This window comes from Symsagittifera roscoffensis, chromosome 3 (genome assembly GCF_963678635.1).
Source record: "Symsagittifera roscoffensis chromosome 3, txSymRosc1.1, whole genome shotgun sequence".
Taxonomy (NCBI): domain Eukaryota; kingdom Metazoa; phylum Xenacoelomorpha; order Acoela; family Convolutidae; genus Symsagittifera; species Symsagittifera roscoffensis.
Window position 1 is genome coordinate 75,844,998 of NC_087064.1, and position 20,896 is coordinate 75,865,893.

The following is a 20,896-nucleotide window of genomic DNA, read 5'->3' on the forward strand; positions in this document are numbered from 1 at the left end:
TTATTACAAAATTAAGTTCTGTAAAAACTTACCATAAATCAATTTTTCGCAATCTGAAATAAGAAATCATTGATTATCAAAATTAATTTAACTTAGAGGTTGCGCGCCATGTACCAAGTGTTGAGGATACCCTTCACGGTGTCTTCCGGCTTTGTTCCCTTTTCGAGGAACGTTTCCCGTGCCTCCCTGAAGATCTTCAGGTTGGTTTGGTGCACGTTCTTATTGACAGTCAAACTCAGGGCTCGAATTTCATCCGAGTGCTGGAAAAGCATTTCCAATTGAGGGACCCAGGCACACATCAATTGTGTTTTCGACAGGTTGCGCTCCCTCAGCACCCTAAAACAAAACGATATTAACAGGCGGAAAGAATATAAGGAAAACATAAAAGTATTTTTATACATGTAGTATATCCTCGTATATTTATATTAAAAATTATTATTGGAGACTTTTTTAAAAATATGGACTCAGAAACTCACGCCTCGAAATTTGCTCCTTCCTCTGTGCCGTGAGTCTCCTTCTGAACAGCCCTTATTAAGGTTGACCAGGAGAGCTTCCTTGAATTTTTAAGAAATCTTCGCAGCAGCGCCATTGCCCACTGCATTTCAGTCAGGGAAATGGGGTCAACTGAAGCGCCTGACTGCCTGCTGGATAGCTCTGCTCTGGAGTCGGGCTCGGCCGGCATCAGCTGGATGGCCCTGCTCAACACAAGCAAAAGTATTGGCTCTGCTCAACATAAGCTGGATAGCCCTTTTCAACAAAAGCAAAAGTATTAGAGGTATGTAAAGCATACACACCGGTAGCATCGGGCTCGGTAGCTGGCTGGATGACTGTAGCTAGAGGAATGTGCTAAAGAGTTGTATGGATGGCATCTTCGTTGTCTTTATCTGCCAGTTTATTCGCTGCCATTATCTGCAATCTCCAGCAACTACTGGGGGAGAAAGTCCAATAATGGACCTCCTTATTGCCCGCTAGCGGAGTTCTGGGAGTTTTTCCCAAGTTATTCAGCAGAGTCGACATCTTACTGCTCTGTGTGGACATTACCTCACCAGCCTTCGAAGGTTCCTTCGACGTCCAAAGTTGTTCAACTGATACCAAATTCGTAGAGCCCTTTTCTTTGTTCATATAATCCTCGAGATATTGGCACAACAGCCAGACTTTGTTGTACTAAACATAACATAATATGTAAATCTTTTCCCCCTATTTTATCTTTAATATCTAAGATTTCTAGACAACAGGTTTAGAATTATTTAAACCAAGATGTTTTAAAACTCTCCGTTTGATTTACTTTCACTTACTTTATCCATTTTTGATAGAACCCAGAATATTACTGGAAGAAAAAAAAATTTCTGGGTGATGGTTCAAAGTAAAATATTTGAACTTACAGTTATATGTCTAAAATGCTAAACTTCTAAACCTTCAGATACTCGCGAAAATTTCTTCGAGAGTATCTGAAGGTTTAAACATTGAATTATAAATGAAAAACGTTGCCGGAAAAACCGTAAGGATGTATTCCATAGAAAAAGGAAAATATAAAGCCTTTCTGAAAAATAAAATCAACTTACAAAGACAGCGAAGACCAAATTGGTCAGGAAGATATTATACGATCCAGGCCCTTTCAGCTTGATCGTCGTTCCCTCCGGAACCACGTATCTCCTGATGTCACCGTGATCAGCTACAGACACATCGAACGGCGACTGGTGTGGGACGAGGTAGGAAAGTACTGGTTCCGTGATAGTTACTCAATTAAGGGGTTTTTAACGTTTAATTTCCTTCACGTATAAAAATAAAAGATTGATTTGTAGATATGGAAAACCAATGAAGAAACAGACTCAATAAAGAAACAATGAAGAAGTTAATCAATTAAGCGATTACTGATTCTACTCGGAATATAAACTAATCACGCTGCGCAATTTGCAACTACAAAACAAAATGGAGCAGCAAGTTTTAAATGGTGGATAATAAATGCAATTAATTGAAACCCCGCAATTAATTCATTCGAATTGGATGGACTCGACAATCAATTAGTTGGACACAATTAATTGGGCTCCAATTAATTGTTCCCTAGCCCTGCTGTATTCGCTCGAATTGAGGCGAGAAATCAAAATTTTCAAACCGGTTTTTTCTTGACACGGAAATTTTTTTTGTAGTTCTCCAATGTCGTTTGAATCGCGACTGAAAGGGCTTTCATATAAATTACTCAACTTAGGTTAAAAATTTGTCTTAAAAAGAATAAATCAGTCAATTTCTGATTTATTGAATAGAGGCTTTAGTTTAAAGGACACACTTTGGTAATTTAGAATTGAGTCCTATTCAAGTTAAATAAACAACTTAACCTATTGAACATCTGCTTGTTTTCTTTTGCAGTTACTACTCGTCTCTGCATAATGCATAATAATGGTTTTGCTAAAAAATGTATCATTTTTTTGTGTTTTTTTTTGGTGAAAATATGCTTATTGGAAAAGATTCAACGAGTGCAAGTGGTCGAATAAGTTCCTTATATTAGGTTACTTCTTTGCTCGGTTCTTCAGACACGGTTTTTCGGCCGGTCAAAAACCTCAGTTTAATTCATTGAGGTCAATCTACAACATTCTTCGGTTAGTTTAGGTTATTTTAAGTAAAATATATTCTTCCAGTGCAATATTTTTGTAGCAACTATGAAATAACTGAAGGTGTGCAGACCATTCTTGTACTCATTAAAATAATTCAATAACTCTATACAATCTTCGGTTGGTATTTGTTGCTGTTACTTGTTATGGGGTAACTTAGTTAGCCAATGTTTTGCTTGACTGATGGCAAGGCATAATTTGGAATGACTAATTGAAAATTCTAGGCTTTCATGCGTAAATTGATGTCAGCATCAAGTTTTCATCAATAATTTTTCAGCAAATTTAAACACCAGTTGTGCGTAAGAATGGTATCTGACGTTTATGTGGTGCGTCGTTACTGGAGCTACATGTTGAATTGCAATGCATGATTGCAAAGAAAAAACTAGTGTGAAAATGAAAATATTGTAAATACGACCAACAGCGCGTTCCAAAGCGTAACCACGCGTTTTTATTCAACCAAAACAGACGTCAAAAAATCAACTTTTAGCAGTATGAATTAATTTGTTACTAATATCTGATAGCACTGATAACGCTAAATTTGGTGGTATAGTGTTGGCGTGTTTACGTTGTTTTTAGTTAGTGACCAAAATTAAAGCTAGTCTCTGAAAGAAAATCTATTTTAACAGCATTTGCTGAAAGGAAATCGAAGCTATAGTCCTTCGAGTGCTAAGTAAATCTTCTATCTTCCTTACACATAAAATGAAGAAACTGCTACCATAAAAATTTGATCTGAGAGCTTCATTTTAGGAGTTTTTTATTGCTTTCTTTCCCAGCCTTTTATATCTCCTTTTCTTCTTAATTTACGAAAATGACCTTGAATGGTCAAACAATCGATGGAGCTATTTTTAACAACGCAGGTCTCTTACTTGATGAGCCCTGGAATTCCTTAGCAATTGAAAAAGTGAACGAAGAGCCATCGCTAGTTGTTCAAAAATGCTCTACAGTTATTGCCAAGATACAGACAAATCACCCCAAGTTACTTTTCAACCCTGACCTCAACTTCATTCTCCGTTTTCTTCGTCTGAGAAAGTACGATACAGATAAAGCTTACAAAGAGATAATCAGTCTGTACGAGTTTCAGAAAGTGGAAAAGTTGTGCCATAACTTGCTTCCTTCAGAGTGCGAACATATTTTTAAACTTCTAGTGGGGGCTGTTATGCCCGGGTATGACAAACAGTTGCGAAAACTACTTATTTTACACATCGGACTGTGGAATACTGATGAAACGAAACTGTGGGATGCTTTCCGGGCGCTGCTTATTGTTCTGGAAGTCATAGCCAGCGACCCGGTGTCTCAAATCACAGGGCTGTCAGTTATCGTCGACTTCAAAGATTTCACGCTGAAACATCTTTCCCATGTCAAATTCAGTCTTGCCAGGACAATCGTCAAAGCTATTCAGGAAACAATACCGATTAGGGTGAAAGCGTTGTACTTCATTAATGCTTCGTCATTTTTGACATCTTTAATATCGACGATAAAAGTTTTGCTCAGTTCCAAAATCAGGAAAAGATTTCACGTGTTGGCAGAGAAGAGAGAGAAAGGAGATAGACCCCTGTCGGAAATCCTGTGTGAAGATTTCGGACCTGAAGTTCTTCCCAGGTCTCTCGGAGGAGTCGCAGATGTAAATGAAGATCCATACGAAATCACTTGTAACTTAATGCTGCAACAACAAACTTATTTCGAAAACCTGATGCAATATGGATTTTAAGATCAAACTCAGCACCGCAAAGCCTTAGCCTGAGTAGGAATTAGATATATAGTTTAGAAGATGTCTTATATAGCAAGTTGGCATATTTATTAGCAAAGCTTTTTTGAACCTAGATGAACTTGAGCTGAAAGAAATCAGTTGCTTCAGCAGTGTCTGAAAGAATGTCCTGCTCATATGTTGAAAGGTCTCTTTGTATTCTTAGCAACATTCCATCAACTGCTCTTCACCGTAGAGTGCTTTTCAGTTCAAGAATTAAGAAGCGCTGAATGTTATTCAACTATTGAGACGACAGGAAAAATTCTGAATTGTACTACTGATACTTTAGAAGTTGCCTGAGCTAAAGGGTTATCAATAGCGAGTGATCACGAGATCTTGACAATGAAAACATATAGAAATGCTTTTCCAGAATAAAAGTTGTAAACACTCATTAGAATTACCCATGAAAGTAATAGAAACAGGTCATTAGCTATGAACAGCTGTTCCAATTACGCGTTTTTAATTTCTTTGCTTCTTAATTGAAAAGTTTCCTTTTTATAAGACCTACTCGCTCAAATTTAGAATAAAACTCTGAGTTTGTGGCACCGCAGACGTAGGCTCCTAATGAGAAGAAAATGCCCTTCCCGTCACTGAGTTTGAACCTGACTCATCAAATTAATTGCTTCCGACTCAGTCCAATCCAGTGTATGCCCTGCGATGTAATTTCACTTAGTCTCTTGGCCCTGCTCGTGGCAATATTCATAGATAGGGACACGCAGTATTTCGGTTTAAACGTGGAGATTGGACTCGAGGATTATGCGTTTGACGCTCTGACAGGTATCAAACAAAAAGTAAAACGCGACTGATAACAAGCACGTTGCTTTTTTGCTGATCCGCGAGCAAATCTTGGTGTACTGTGGACCTATCATTGGCCCCGGTGTGAAGGTGGTGGATGCATTCCAGCAAGCAGTTGGAACTAGGACGAGCGCATTCTGATGTCATCGGCTGGTATCGGATGAGGTCAGTTTTGGCATAATCCTCCGTGACAACTGCGTTACTTCCCATCTCCAGTACGAACCTTTAACAAATCTGTACTCGTGTCTCCGGCGATAATTAAATCATCGGCCCGTCATTGACAATAGTCCTGTGATTCTGGACACAGCCTTCGCTGTCAATGCAGAGGACTCGGCAGTGTTGAAGCATGTACTCTACGTGGTACGGATTTCTTGCTCCAAGCGGTAATAGCCTCCTCGATGACTTAAAGTGACCTTACGGACATCTTTCAATGTTGATTGAATATTACGAGCGTGTAAAACAACCTTGCCATGCCAGTATACTTTTCGTTGGTTACATGTGAACTTGGAAGCTTTCTGATGGAAAGCGTCCTGCTGCGCCTCAATGAAAATAGGGGGCTGGAACGTGGCTACGTGGGTTACCATTGTGGTAGCAAAATTTGCGTTGTGGGCAAAAGAGAGCGAAAAACAAACTGCCGAGTCCGAAATAGTTAGAATATCGAAAGATTTAGTCCCTCCTATGTCGGACAAACCTTGTGAAATATGGTTCGTATACCCCCAACTGGAAAAAATTGAAGCTAACCCTATAAAACTCATAGGACGGATACAAGAGTTTGGATGCAAAACTCGGAGCCCCTGGTCAAAGTGATAACGGTTCTCGGAAGTGCGAATCGCCCAATTGGAACTCAGTAATTAGCGTTGGAATTGGGACTAAATCTTAAATTGTTATTAACTTAGTTGAAGTAATTTCAAGTTTAGAACCTCAGACGCCCTGGACGGTGTTATCCCCTAAGAAATGTCCCCACCACAACTTCCCGAACTCATCGCCAATCCCAATGAGCGCCTGAACGTTGTTTGACAAATTTGGTTATTCGATAGAACCCTTACCATAAAACAAGATACTTGTTTTTTAATTTGAACCAAATCCGTCGATTGGACCAGAAATTATTAGCATTTGGGACAAGCACTTCTTACACCGGAAAAAGGCAATATAGCTCAAATAATGAGCGTAGGCATCTTGAATTTATGGCGGTAATAGACACTAGTTATCAACACCGATTCAAGACACCTTGTGAATGAAATATCTCCGGCGACTTTCCGGCGTCAATAGCTCCTCTTTTGAGAGAAATGATAATGGTGACTAAAAAAAGGCTAATTAGGGAAGCACTGGGATATGGATGGAATTTAGTAGATAGGATCTCCATGTGACACGTACCCCGAATATGGAAGGTTCACCCCTGCTTACTCTGAGGAGACCTTGAAATGACATTTCGGCTTTTTGGCCAAAACTTGCACCAGTACCCTTTGAATTATTACCGGAAAGGGGAACAATAGGAGTACAACGGGATCTAATTCTCCCAATTAATACAAACAGATGGGTTGTTTATCTCCACAGAGGTGACTTTTTGGCACAATTGGAAGACGAACTACCCTCCCATGATAGCTAGAGGGTCGGGATTGAATTTGTATATATGAAAGTTTTAGTAGCTTAGATGCAAGTGGCTACCATTGAAAAGGACCTCCTTATAGCCCCATGAGGCCGGAATGCCTAAGAGAGTGATCAGTTGGTTCTCATGGAGGGAGAAAGAAACAAAAGAGTCAAAAAGAGAAAGAAAGAGAGAAAGCGAGACAAACAGACAGACAGACAAAGAAGGGAGAGAAGAGAGAGAAAGAAAGAGAGAGAGAGAGAGAGAGAGAGAGAGAGAGAGAGAGAGAGATAGATAGATAGATAGATAGATAGATAGATAGATAGATAGATAGATAGATAGATAGATAGATAGATAGATAGATAGATAGATAGATAGATAGAGAGATAGATAGAGAGATAGAAAGATAGATAGAAAGAAAGAAAGAAAGAAAGAGAGGAGAGAGAAAGAAGAGATAGAGTGAGAGAGAGAGAGAGAGAGAGAGAGAGCGGGAGAGAGAGAGAGAGAGAGAGAGAGAGCGGGAGAGAGAGAGAGAGAGAGAGAGAGAGAGAGAGAAATAACAGAACCTGAGAAGGCTGGAGGAAAAATTCTCAGCTAAGTGAATCTCCCTCAGCCATTGAATCAGTGAAATAGTTGAATTGGGCTGACCCGAAATATATTTCGGGTAGTTGCAATTGCAGTTGTTCCCGAGAGAACGGATTAGTTAGTTGTTTAGTAGTTGAAACCGAGTTTACTACCTGGAGGGATTAATTAATTGGTTGAACGAATCGAATTATTGGCGTTTGCTAGTTTGGAAATGAGTAAGCCAAAAAGAGCAAAAAGAGAAATGAGGAAGCCAAAAAGAGCAAAAAGAGAAATGAGGAAGCCAAAAAGAGATCGTTGATAATAATGTGCCTTAATGTCCCTCAGTTTTCACTCCTTGATTTTCGGATGTATATCGGCTTGTTTGCAATCTGCATACCTTTCGCCATTAGTATAATTGATCCTTTTGATGCGGCACGCATCAGTTTGAGTTTGTTGTAAACTTGAGAAATCAAACTCGATTCTAATTGGGCTAAAAGCCTCATGCTAAGCGGCCCGCATGAAATTAGGCCGGTTCCCTTTTTTTCAAGCGAGCTCGCAAAACGGATCGGGTCTTGGGCGGGGCTTGTCCATTGACATTCTATCGTGAACTTCGGCTGTTGTAACTTTCAAATTTTTCACCCGCAAATTCATGTGATACTGAACAAAATCATGAAAACGTCTCCAATCAAATTCACACTTGAACTTGCGTGTGAAAACTATTTTGGATGTTTATAAACGCCACCTGGGATATTTTTTGCATACTTTCTTTAACTAGTTGGGCCTATTTATGACAAAAAAAACTCAAATTTCGTGCATGCTTGCGTCTGACTTTGATGTTTTTCTAAACTTACGGTTTCGAAAGGTTTTGCCTGAAACAAAATTTAACCTGTAAAATAGTACTATCAAAGACACAACTATGAAACTGTAGGTTGTTTTCGGTATCAAATGAAAGCTATTTGTACATTGATAATACGTGGCCGGGCAATTTTCCTATCGCGACGCATTGCCTTATAGATATTGACTGAGAGGTAGTTATAAAACCTTTGCGATAAAGTATCATATTATATACATCATAATTTTTATGACATCTTACTGTGATCTAGACTATCTATCTTGCATATATCATCAACCTTAAAAACGAAGCGACACTTGATAGCGAAAAGAATGCGTGGTATTTAAATTTAATATATGATGATTCTAAGTATAAAAATTATTATTATGATCTTTTGGAAAAGTCATTACTGTACGTTGTTGTTGATAGAGTACGTTGTTATCTAAGTTGGTCTATTGTCCGTTTTTTTTTTGGAAATTTGTGTTAAAAGGTAATGAAAAAGAGTTAAACATAGCAATAGAAATGTTGACATATATGATGACACTGAGTAAACTTCAGCAAGTTCCACGTTTTGTTGTGTTTAAACTTATAACCATCTGTTTCTCTCTCGTGCTTTTTCATCATAGATGTAATTTGGTCTAAAAATTTAATAGCCCAAATTTTAATTTAATGTTGTGCTAAAAACGCCATTGTGTTTTTCTGTGTGCAATTGGCGGTCAATTAACTTCCATTCTGAAAAATTTTATTGCAAATGACAGTAACGAGAATAAAACTTCAATTTAATGTTCTTCTTTCATGATAGATTTTTGTTGTGATTTTATGGGCAAGCTTTTTCTTGTGCGTTTTCAGCTCTGAAAATTTTTTCAGGCCAGGGTTTGGCTCTTCAATACCAATGATGGCTTTTTCACCGTGCTTGAAAGTTGAGTTAATGCAAGTTACCAAAGCATTGGCTGTCACGATGAGGAGTGTAAGTTTTGTACCACTTTTGGCGGTGCTTCTGGCTTACAACTTCTTCATTGGTCCATGTAACGCCTCGGAGGAGCCTGAAACAAGTTCATCGGGAGCCATGAGTCTGATGCTTATGCCGAGGGAAAGAGTCTGTTTTCACGACTTCATGAAAGAGGGAGAAAAAATGAGAGCCTCCTACGAAGTATTGAGAGGGGGCGCTCAGTTGGATATCAACTTCCAAATAATGGACGAATCGGATGCTATTATAGTCTCTGATTCAAAGAAATCAAGCAGTCGGTTTTACTTCACCCCTCAGAAATCGGGAGATTTTAAAATATGTCTGGACAATTCCTTTAGTACTTTCTCGAGTAAAGTGGTGTATTTTGATTACTACAGCACCGAGCAAATGGAGAGATTGACGAAGCATGAAAGAAACAAAAATCCGAAGGAGCAGCTGAAGAAAATAACAGTCGCAGAGGAGGAATTGAAAGATTTAGATGTACAGGTAAGAGTACAAATTCAGAGCTAGACGTGGTAGGTATCATATTGCTTTTTGGATCTCCAGGATTTTTCTTGATTTGATCTTGAGATCAAAGCCGGAGTATTGAGAGGTTTTTCCGCGTTATAAAAAAAATGGTTCTCTTGTAGAAAAAAATGAACCATATTATGCATACTGCAACAAAATCTGGAGAGGACAGACAACGGGATCATGGGATCCACTTCGATACTATTAAAATGTTTTCATAGTTACCTACAGTTCACAATACCTACAGTTTCATAGTTGAGTTTTTGATAGTACGATATTACAGGTTGTATTTTTTTTCAGGCAAAACCTTTCGAAACCTTAAGTTCTGAAAACTATCAAAGTCAGACGCAAGCATGCACAAAATTTGAGTTTTGTCATCAATAGGCCCAACTAGTTAAAGAAATTATGCAAAAAAAATATCCCAGATGGCGTTTATAACCATCCAAAATAGTTTTCAAACAGACAACGGGATCATGGAATCCACTTCGATACTATTTGTAACTCGAAAACTTATCAAGTTCAGATTTACCAAAAAGCTTGTCTGCATTGTAGTTCTTCGTAATTTTGATTTAAAGTTTTTTTGCGCAATAGATGGATTTTTTAGCTAATTTTCTCACATTTTTTGGTCGCAAGCGGTGCAAATTGCAATGACAGTTTGAAGATTTTTGAAAAGCGTGAAGAAAAGAATGTGCTTCTTGCACAGCAATCAACAACTTTTTTTCTTCTATTGAAATGTTATATCATTTAAATGATGAATTGCTTGAATTAATATATTATATCCCTTGGGACTGATTATAGGAAGGACCATAATCGTCATCGCTGAGTGAAGGGATAAACTTATTTTGAGCTTAATTATTCAGGTCGAGCAAATGGACAGTGCCTTACTGCATATTAAGAAGAACTTGAGAGGGTCCGCATACAACCAGGGACAGTTCAGAAATCTGGAGTACAGAGATCGCAAATTGGCCGAGAGAACTTACGATCTGGTTAACCGAGCTTCTCTTTTCAGCGTGCTAGCTATTTTGTGCACTGGAATTTGTCAGGTGATGATGATTCGCATCCTATTCTCCAGCAAAGGGTCTCCCTCCAAGGGCTTCAAATTTGGACTGTAAACAGAACCCGAAAGCTTTGAAATCGCAAACTATTTGAACCAATTTTTTCAATCCCAACCTAAAGTTATGACAAATGTTGGTAAATTATTGACAAAGGTGGTAAATCTAAGGTTGAGAATTTTGCTCACTCAATTGAAAAATCGCCCCCTGGAACTTACGGGGTTTCGATTTAATGAGTTTCGTGCAGGCTAATAGAATTATTAGTATCAATTATTGAAACTTTAATCATTTTGGTGCTTAAATATATGCAGGATCACTTATGTTTGCCTCCTACTTAGCCAGATTTTTTGCAAATAAGGAAAATAATTTTGTACAAATTGGAGTTAAAGCAAAGTTTTCGAAGAAATATTTTGTAAAAAAAAAATAAAAACTCACTTGGATGAATTTTCATCCGGGTTTCAAATTATGTAGAGCCTGAAATTATAATGTTCTCGTTATGAATATTAGAAAATTGAGAAATAGTGGTAAGTTAACCAAATGCGGGCCTAAAATCAGAAGTAACCAGTTGACATTGAGGTTAGCGATCTTATAAATGCAATTCATTCAGTTTAACGAACAGAAATCGAAAGCTGTTTTTATTACTTAAATCAATACACCTATTTTTCCGCATTATGTTTTGCTTCAGCCTCACAGTTGCTCCGATAGTATTAATTGGCGAGTAGTGACTCTTTGATTTTATTGCTCAAAATTGCTGTGTAAAAATATCAAAAAAGGCTGTTTCCTCTTTGAAAATCTGAAGGCGGGGAAAGGAAAAAGAGCAAAAAACTAGGTTATTTTGAAGTTTCACTCGTGTTCGACTACAGTTTATCATATTCGAGAAACTTATAAACGTCAGGATATAAATAAGAATACGATTCCCACTTGATTGATTTTTTTTCAGATGAAAATGTGTGTTGAATATGGTTCAGAATGATTTGCTCGACCTCAAGCATGAGTCGAAAACGGAAAACAAGATAACCATAGAGTCCCACAAACTCAACGGATGTGCAGCTCCTGATGATTCTGATGCTGCTGGCCAGAATCAGACTTCAACTATCCCTATTCACTCCTCTGATGAAATACCCAAAATATCCCCTGATTTGAACTCTAAGACTCACTATAGAGTGGGCTACTGGCTTAATGTGAAATCAACCCAGTTGAAAAGCTGGACTGAGTCAATTGAACTTTGTAGGCGTCATGGAATCGAACTTGTAGAACTTGACCTGGATAGTGAATTGGAAATTCAGTTGCCGTTTGACCTCATCGTGCACAAGATAATTGCCCTTTACAAGCCCAAACTTAGAGGCGCTAATTCGACAGTTGGAGCCCATTTTAAACGTCTTCTCAGCTTTATTGAAAATCACCCTGAAATAAGAGTGATTGACCCTGTAGATCCCCAGTTTGAACTTTTTAACCGGGAATATGTCTGCAAATTGATCCAAAACACGTGCGATGAACTGAAAATTGACTGGAAAAATATCAATGGCTCATTGGAAAGGGGAGAAAATCCCGAGTACAATGTTTGTGTTGAGATTCCAACTTGGCATAAGTTGGACAAAGCGCCTGAGAGTGAAGTTGAACTAGAAAAGCTAACTGGTCTGCAGTTGCCATGTATCTGCAAGTGTGTGGACACTTGGGATGCCAAAAGTCACGAGATGAGTATCATCTTCAGCTGGAACCAGTTGTTAGATTCTTCGCAGGTCCCTCGTTATCCAATCATATTGCAGAACTTCGTCCGTCATCAGATGGTCTTATTCAAAGTGTATGTCTTTGGAGAGGAAATTGTCATTCAGAAAAGACCTTCAGTGGTATGTAACTTTTTCAATAAAGTTGAATTACCATTTGCTGTGAAAGTGAAAAAAGCTTAACCACATATTTGTGTTTCATTTTTAAATCGGGCAAATTCTAAGAGGAGGGGGATTATCAAGCTCAAAATAAAGCTTCATGCTCAAAAGTGGAGTAGGAACTGAGACTTAATAATCGAAAAAGACTAGCAGTTCGCTTTGCTAGTAGCCCAGATAGTTCCGACGGCAATGACCATCGCAAAAAAAATGTTGTTTTTATAGATTTTTCAAAAAGAATACACATGCAGCCTATTAGCCCGCTGATTATAATAAATTTTAAGGCATTTTATTCCATTATCTTTTTACCCTGGCAAATTATATGATTTTTCAATGAAATTTTTTTCCGGCTTGGTCCTCGGTGAAGTTTCTATTCCCTTATTTTCTTTTCATTGTTAGGTTCCTTTCATTGGAGACACGATAAGACCAGTAAAATTGTATTCAATGTCAATAATTTTCGAAAAATTAACAAAGTGGCGTATTTTTCAAAAACTGAATGTTTTTCAATTTCATATCGTACTCAATGTTGGTTTTGGATGCTTTCTTTTGGTGGGCGTTTCTGCAGGTAGTACACGTTTTACAGCTATTGTTTTTGAATAGGTTTATTAGGAATGATTTTGATTTGTGATAGTGATATATGATGTTTTTCTTTTGTTGCTTGTTTGGGCTGAGAGTGTATTTAGCTAAGAGCTTACTATGCTTGAGAGTTTTTATGAAAGTGGATAAATTTAGGATTTTTTTTTGTGTTTTCTGTATTCAATAATAACTCTTTCTCTGTTTCGCTGTGCTCTAATTAAGAACGAAAACCAAAAAATGTATTTAAACATATCATTCATTTTTCATTATTGCCCAAGTTACTTCTTAACTTCGTATTATTCAAGCTATACGATGTGTATTTGTGGTAACTGACTTGCGCGAAAAAACTCCTGCTGTCAGCAATGGTGCTAATTCCTCAAATATTGAGTCATTGTGCTAAAATGTCTGAATTGTTTTAGGACATTCCCGAAAACTACAATTCTGAGACGGGTCCCATTATCTTTAACGGCCACAAGCTATCCAAAACAGACCAGACAGATCTAACAGATGTCCAGATCCAGCAACTGCAGTGTCCCAACGTACATGCCTGCTTTCACATGCAAACAGTTTCCAGAGTAGTCGAGTCTATCCGGAAGAAAATTGGACTGAATATTTTTGGACTTGATTTTCTAATAGCGGCGAATGAACAGATCAGTACATCTGCATGCGACACTAGTGATGCGAATAATGAGTCAAGCGTGAACCCCCATTATTTAGTAGACATTAACCCGTTTCCAGGTTGGAGTAGTTTGAACCATCTGCCCGACCTTCTTTTGAAGTTCCTACTGTCCAAGTTGGAAACCCATTAAATGATTTCCAGGAATACTATCTGAACAACTTTTTGCATGGCATGTGTGAAATTTGTGCAAACTAAACGTTCCATTTTGAAATTTTAGAAATTCTGAAATGAAAGTAAGAATTATCTTGTATAACTTGACTGGTCGGTCGCAATGTTTTTTTTTTGTGCTGATTTGTCTGACATTTAGGTTTATAGCTCTTAGAAATGTATGGCAATGTACTGGATTAAACATGACGTAACATGATTATTTGTTCGCCCAAACAGTATTCACATGTGTACTCAATCCATTCTGTTTATCATCAAGCAAATGCAATCCGAAGTCGTGTGTCGAAATTCGGCCAAGAAATGTTCTTATGCAAAAAAGCAAGAAAATCGAAAAAAGTGTTTTTTGTTCGGTTCAATGTGCCTTTGCTACTATTATTTAATGTGTAGGATGTTTCTGAATGTACAATGATCATGAATATGTTTTAATTCCTGTATTTTACAGTATTTTAGATACATTTTTGTTCAGTTCATTATTTGAAGTCTTTCCTATTCAAGTTAGGTTCATAAAGTGCGTCAATTATCAATAAGTTATAAGTGTCGGTGGGGAAATATTGAAATCATTTACCGTTTAGCCAATAGAAAGGAAACCGGAGAGCTGAAAAAAGCAAAAGAACCACAGAAAAAATTGAAAGCGAAATTACAATAGAGCAAGCCATTTGGAGTGCATATTTGTGCGTTTTATGTCCTTGGTTTGACAATTGTGTTCCCCTAATAGCATTGAAATGATTATTCTATTTTCTCCTATCCAAATGTCGCAAAAATGCAGCTGCAACCATCTCAAGTTTGAACAAATGAAATTAAAATCTGTAAAAATGTCAATTCGTTGCACAAATGGTTAGGGCACCAATTTTTTCAGGTTTGTTCAAATGTCAGGCAATAATGAAAATACTGATTTGGATGAGAAGCTCGCTGAAGCCAAGTCACTGCTGAGATCCAAGTTCATTGTTAAAGCACTGACGATACTTGAAGAATGTTGCAGCAAATGTGAACAGACTTACGGTGAAATGACCAGGGAATGTGTTCCCTCGTACTATTTAATGGCACTAGCACTTTTAGATTACTACTACAGCTCCGAAGCTCCTGCTGATGATGTTCCTGGAACAAGTTCAACTTCGCATGATATTAAAAGTGAAACAGAATCTGAACTTTGTTCAAATATGTTCTTGGTTAACGGCGATATTGGTTCTATCTCTAATAAGCCGAGCACGGCAGATAACTCGTCGATACATCCTGGGTCAACAGACGAAGAAAATTCTGACATCGAAAAGCTTATTTCAAATCTGGAAACAGAGATTGAAGCGCGAGTTCTGAATGGTTAGTTTTATTTCCATCGATGATATTTTTGTTATAGTTTTCTGACTGTAGCTTTGGAGGTAGGAGAATGGAATCCAGTAGAAAGTTTCCAATTATGTTGCTCTTCTGCTTCTGTGCTTCTGTTTGCGAAGGTCAGCTTTGCCCGGGTGTCTTTATTTTCACCTGCGAAGCTTTTTTAAGAGTCCGTCAACGTTTTTAAGAGTCAATGATCAGCGTAGTGTATTATTACGAACCTTCTTTTTTCCAACCTAACTCGCAAATATAAGTGTTCATTAAAATCGTCACTTGTTTGGAATTTTCACTGCAGAATTGGAAATTGCATAGCATTTGCTTTGTTTGTTGCTAGTATTTGTTACCTATTAAGCGTTCGTGGCTGAGTGGTTAGTGTATAGTTTTAAATAATTCGAGACCTATTTCTAATTTTTCTTATTGCACCTTATAAAGCTGCTTTTTGTCGTGTTCTAGCTAGTGTGTGCGAAGCGAAGCTTCGCCTCTGTGTAAATTTTGTGCAATAAAATCAAAGAGTCACTACTCGCCAATTATCAAGAGTCAAGAACGTAGTGAATATTTTATGTAGGTCTTGGTGATTTTTTGTTAGTCCTATTTTTTCAGTAAAAGGTCTTAAAATTTGTTGGCTGTCAAATTAGATTTTTCGGGGTTTGATTTTTGACTTCTCTTTAAGTTCACTTCATTTCTTTTGTTGAAATGAAGGTAAACCCGGCTATCGAACGTTAAAAGTGTGAAGGTCACAAAAAAACGTGTTCGACTTCTAGTTCCGAAAGTGGATTTTAGTTTTCAGATTTTGTAGGGGCAGAAAATTTTCCAGGATACTTTTTTTCCACAAAATATCGCATGATTGTTTCAAGGTCCAATACAGGATAGGGTGCATAGCTCGTTTGCGCCAGATAAGTTGTCAATTTTCATCCAATCGTAGCTGGCCATCAACTAACTCACAAAACCAGATGTATGTACAATTTCCCGTTGATTTTTTCATTTTTTGTTCTTGAGTCAAAATTTAGCGCGCGATGATTTTACTAATTCATTTACCAGAATTGAGCAACGCAAAAGTCAATTCATTTGGACATTTAATAAATTGGAATGTAAAAAGTTTTTTCTTCAATTTTTGAAAGTGATAATAGACGGAAGCATGAACCGTCTGCTCTGGCATTGTCGTTCCGATATCTTCCGAGGTTTTTTCATGCAAAGTCATACATCTTATGGTGTATAGTAATTTTTTATGTCATATCTTATGGAAAATTTTCTAGACATGATTCGGATTCTGGAAAGAAAATTCCAGTCGAAAAAATGGTCTGAGTTGTTTTGAAAACGTTATTTATCATTGTATGAAGATCTAATTTTTACAGAAATTGGTTAATATCGATAATCTGCTGAATACAAGTTCCCTGGTGGTAAAACTCTGAACGCTGCGTGTGCATCAGAACTATGAATTTTGGCGCAGTTATTGATTTTATGAAAAATCCCGGTTGCAATTGTGGTTGGAGTTCTGTATTATTCTTAACTAATTAAATTAGTTTTTTTTTAGAATCCAGTTTTGAGGGATCTCGAAAGAGGAAATCAACAGTAGATGAATCAGTGATAGAAGAAAGCGAGAAGCTTCTTGCTGAGATTGATTCTGTAATGGAAAGTAAAGACGATAATCAGAAACGCAGCAAGATTCAAAAATCAAATGGACTCAACCGTAGTAGTGGCCACGCTTGTGCTGATGTTGTTAGTTTTGGTACTAATGATTCACCTGCCAATGATGAATATTTTGAAGACAACTGCGTGCAGTTTGAAGATGACGATTGTTCCGAAAATGAAGAAAATAGCGAAGCAGAGTTAGTTTCAAGCCTAGAAGAAAGCAAGCTATATTTTCGTAAAGTTTGTGAAATTGTAGAACAACTTACAACTCCGGAAAATGCATCTAAGTCACCACTCCCTGAGCTGAAATGTTTGGCGAACTCATATCTTCGATTGGCAGAAATTCATTTAGAAAATAATGAACCCGCAGAGGCTCAAAAGCACGCTGAAAATTGTTTGAAACATGCATTGAAAACCGAACCATGTGATCATAGATTTGTGTCTGAAGCTTATTTCACGGGAGCGAATTTAGCACACCGTTTGAGTGAAAATGAAAAGGCAATGAAAATGTTCGCAGAATGTAAGAACTACCTGAATTGTCGGATAGACTTGCTTTCAAAGTCAGAGCCGATTAGTGAAAAGGAAAAGGCTGAGATCGAAGAAATCAATGAGGTTCTTAGAGATGTTTCAAAAGCTATAACGACTGACGAAGCTTAGAGTTTCTGAGGCTATTGATGACGTTAGTTTCTTAATGTTTTCTAGCTTTGATATATTCTCTAAATTAGTTCTTCAACATTGTAAGTATTGGTTTAAATTTGTGTACGGCTTGATTTATTGAAACTTGATTAATTGAAACAGTTTAGTATAGTTTTAGCATTTACTCTTGCGATCTGAGTATGTTTTGCAACCGGGTGCTTATCTTTTTACCGCTAGTCTGTCAAGAAGAATGCTTTCCTGGGTCCATCCACTCGGCATCTTAAGTAAGTTATTTGGATGCCAGTGGTATTATTTTGTCGAGGTACAGTAATCTGTATATTCAGTAGGTGCATACTTGACTAGTGCAAAAATCTTCATATTTTGACCAATCCTTAAAAGCATCTTGGACATGCTATGAGGGCTCTGCTGATTTCATTTTCACAAAACATAAGTTAGGCATAAACCTAACTAAGGAGGTGCAAGTGAATAGTAAAACTTCTATATGAATTAAATTGCGCTTTAGTTTTTTTGTGATCCGAATAATTGAAGAGAAAAGCACTCCCTCAGTTTTTCATTCACATTTCAAAGTAAGAAAGAAATATTATTTCTTTAAATCATAAATAAAGGGCACAGAAGAACAATTCGCTTATTACACTTTTTCAACATAAGTCGCAAATATTGTTGCGACTTAAACCAACAATAATTGCTGAAACGAATTGATTTGCAATTTGTTGCACATTTACAGCTTATTACATAATGAACATATGCTTTGACATTCGAATAGTTATAAGTTTACACAGTTGATGCATTTTTAATTCGTCAAGTGAACCGAAAAAAGCTATTTATTTCAAACATCATAACAATAATAAAATCTCGATTTCAGAAATTTTTTTACTCAATCTATCTCACAAATTTTCGAAATGCATAATTTATACAAAATGTGGTTAATGATTTGCGATTTATTACACGCAAAATTGTATCTTTTTGTATTTGGTGCTACTATTGGCAATTTATTAGCCTATGTGGCTGCGTTATTGGTGGTTAGTTTTTGAGCATTTTAAGCACCCGTGGCTGAATGGTTAGTGCGTGAGACTCAAATTTGCTAGATCGCAGATTTTTGCTTATTGGAGTTTTTGCTAAGCCTCGAGTTTTTGCAAATTCGAGGTTATTTCTTCTTTTTCTTATGTCACTTGATAGAGCTGTTTTTTGCTTGGGTTCTCGCAGGTGTTTGCGAACCGCATCTTCGCCTCTGTGTCAAATCTATTTTATGAAGGAAGAGGATAGACAAAGGGCAACAGCAATGTCCACTAGACGCCTACCCTTGAATACATTTGTAATGAAAAAAAAAATTCAAGTTTCAAAAAACTTTTTTACTCTGTCTTGCTTTTTACTCTGTCTTGCTTAGTATTGAGATAATTGTTTAACTTAGTTATTTCAAATCATTAGCCCGCACAATCTAGCTCAATTGAAATGTTTTCCCCTCCTAAGTTTTTAGAAAATCTTGAAAAATCATAAAAACGTCATTACGCTTAGACTCCAAAGATTTGTCCAGTCATATTTTGGGCTAGATATGCAACCCCTGGGAGTACTGCCTGTGAGAGCATCCTAATATACGGTTTAGATTATAACATATAAGTTAAAAGAAAACTGTTTATTGACTTATATCTTTTACTTAGTCAGTATTTTCTAATTTATAATTATTTAATTAACATCACTTCTCGACATTGTTCTAATAGTTTGACGCAGCAGATTATTATCATTCAACATGTTAAGGAATCTTACATCCCTATTTGTTAATGAGCATGATTTTTGGTTTTATTGTTTCCGAAAGGTGGTATTCATTGGAAACTCTCGTTTTTTTAGTGTTATATGAATACATTCTTGATAAAAACAAAGAATTGAGAAACTTACTTTGGTGTATACCAATCAAGAATCATTAGCAAATTTTTCAAAAGCGGAAGATGAACTGATACTTGATAATCGAAGAATCTAGCTGGTCGCTGTGCAAGTAGCCCAGATAGTTCCGACCGCAATGACCATCGCAAAAAAAATATTTAAAAAAAATATATATTAAATTTTTATAGATTTTTCAAAAAGAATACACATCTTTTTAACCTGCATGTTATGATAAATTTTTACGGCACTTAAGCTATAGTTGCAATAAGCAAGTGTATTGCAATCGGGTATTAGATTGTTTCTTGTGAATAACTTTGTTCAAAGAACTCATCTAATCTGGACTCATCTCTGGTGATACCTTGTTTCATAATTAATTCTATTTTGTCAGCGTTCCGGACCTGATTAGCCTGGAGGTAACGAATACGCCTGGGTCGCAAAGATCATGGGTTCAAATCTGATCAGAATATACTTTCTCAAAAGGAAAGTTTTCTGCTTCAAAATTAAATTGTCGGCGAGTTATTTGTCTGCTTATCTTTTGCGACTTAGTTGCCACAGCTTGGAAGCAAATTTTTTGTTGCTTGCATGTTTTCAAGGGAAGCAGTTGTTAAGTTGCCTCCGGACTTTTCACCTTGGTTGCTTTTTCACGAATCGGTATTATTAAATTGCATTTTTTCGGCTTAATTGGTTTCGGCTTGTTTAGTAGCCTCTTTCCGTTTTTTGCGTCGTTCGATACGCTTAAAAAGTTATTGTATACCTGTGTGTAATTAGAAGGGAAGGGGCATAAAGTTTTCCAATTAGTTTTGAATTGGAAAAAAACGTCTTGCAAAGTTTCCGCTCAGATGTTTTCGGCTTTGTCATCGCTTGGTTAAGTGTTCCGATGCTGATTTTGCATTCTATTTTGGGCTTTTTCCGCAACTATTTTTAAATAGTTGTATTGCAACTGGTTGGAAGCTCAGCTTTGCCACTGTGCCACACTTGCGAGAGCAAGTGTCTTGTAATCGTTAAATTTTTTTTTTGCGCAAAAATTTTTTGGTAATGCTTTCATATTTTCGTTTCGACCCATCAAAGTTTAGTTTACTGAAAAATAATTTGTGTTCTATATGCAAATAATGCTAATTGTGTCAATGGTTTGAAGTTCAAAAAAGTACTTAATCAAAAGGTCTCATTTGGTAAGGAGCGTCTCATTTTTATATCGCACCGCTACGTCGACCCAATTTTAATTTGATTTTCTCTATATGATTAAGAAAACAGAGCTTATTCTCTTCAGTAACACCTAGATGTTTGCATAAAAAATCACGGTCTAAAACTTCATTTGAAGCTCAACAAAGAAATCGGGAGCGCTTTTTTTTTACAAGTAATTGTTTTATCGGAATTTAAGGTTAGCTTATAGGATTGAAGCTACAAAGCTAGACTCGACAAATCAACGTGAAAATTTTCAAGTTGAAGCTATCACAAGC

The 20,896-nt window shown here is 36.9% G+C and overlaps 5 protein-coding genes across 5 annotated transcripts in view; 4 read left to right on the forward strand and 1 right to left on the reverse strand.

Moving 5' to 3' along the window:
- The window catches only part of LOC134842792 (ATP-dependent 6-phosphofructokinase, muscle type-like), a 480,347-nt gene that overhangs the window by 289,984 nt on the left and 169,467 nt on the right, over positions 1 to 20,896 (reverse strand). The gene's annotated exons all lie outside the window — the stretch shown is intronic.
- On the forward strand, positions 1,286 to 8,909 carry LOC134842910 (retinaldehyde-binding protein 1-like). The gene has a single exon (XM_063859439.1). The coding sequence runs from the start codon at positions 3,415 to 3,417 to the stop codon at positions 4,312 to 4,314; it is 900 nt and encodes a 299-aa protein (XP_063715509.1). The 5' UTR covers positions 1,286 to 3,414; the 3' UTR covers positions 4,315 to 8,909.
- LOC134842911 (transmembrane emp24 domain-containing protein 1-like) lies at positions 8,959 to 11,455 on the forward strand. Its single transcript, XM_063859440.1, has 2 exons — positions 8,959 to 9,579; positions 10,461 to 11,455. Exons 1-2 carry the CDS (start codon positions 9,019 to 9,021, stop codon positions 10,710 to 10,712), a joined length of 813 nt encoding a protein of 270 aa, XP_063715510.1. The 5' UTR covers positions 8,959 to 9,018; the 3' UTR covers positions 10,713 to 11,455.
- On the forward strand, positions 11,588 to 14,435 carry LOC134841796 (inositol-tetrakisphosphate 1-kinase-like). The gene is made up of 2 exons (XM_063857833.1): positions 11,588 to 12,499; positions 13,528 to 14,435. Exons 1-2 carry the CDS (start codon positions 11,612 to 11,614, stop codon positions 13,915 to 13,917), a joined length of 1,278 nt encoding a protein of 425 aa, XP_063713903.1. The 5' UTR covers positions 11,588 to 11,611; the 3' UTR covers positions 13,918 to 14,435.
- Positions 14,813 to 18,079, forward strand: LOC134842222 (protein HGV2-like). The gene is made up of 2 exons (XM_063858455.1): positions 14,813 to 15,266; positions 16,810 to 18,079. The coding sequence occupies exons 1-2, from the start codon at positions 14,819 to 14,821 to the stop codon at positions 17,562 to 17,564; spliced, it is 1,203 nt and encodes a 400-aa protein (XP_063714525.1). The 5' UTR covers positions 14,813 to 14,818; the 3' UTR covers positions 17,565 to 18,079.

Coding starts and splice junctions, on each gene's coding strand:
- LOC134841796 (XM_063857833.1), top strand. CDS start 11,612: ATGGTTCAGAATGATTTGCTCGACCTCAAGCATGAGTCGAAAACGGAA. Junction 12,500..13,527: donor TTCAGAAAAGACCTTCAGTG/GTATGTAACTTT, acceptor GAATTGTTTTAG/GACATTCCCGAAAACTACAA.
- LOC134842222 (XM_063858455.1), top strand. CDS start 14,819: ATGTCAGGCAATAATGAAAATACTGATTTGGATGAGAAGCTCGCTGAA. Junction 15,267..16,809: donor TGAAGCGCGAGTTCTGAATG/GTTAGTTTTATT, acceptor GTTTTTTTTTAG/AATCCAGTTTTGAGGGATCT.
- LOC134842911 (XM_063859440.1), top strand. CDS start 9,019: ATGATGGCTTTTTCACCGTGCTTGAAAGTTGAGTTAATGCAAGTTACC. Junction 9,580..10,460: donor TGAAAGATTTAGATGTACAG/GTAAGAGTACAA, acceptor TTAATTATTCAG/GTCGAGCAAATGGACAGTGC.
- LOC134842910 (XM_063859439.1), top strand. CDS start 3,415: ATGACCTTGAATGGTCAAACAATCGATGGAGCTATTTTTAACAACGCA.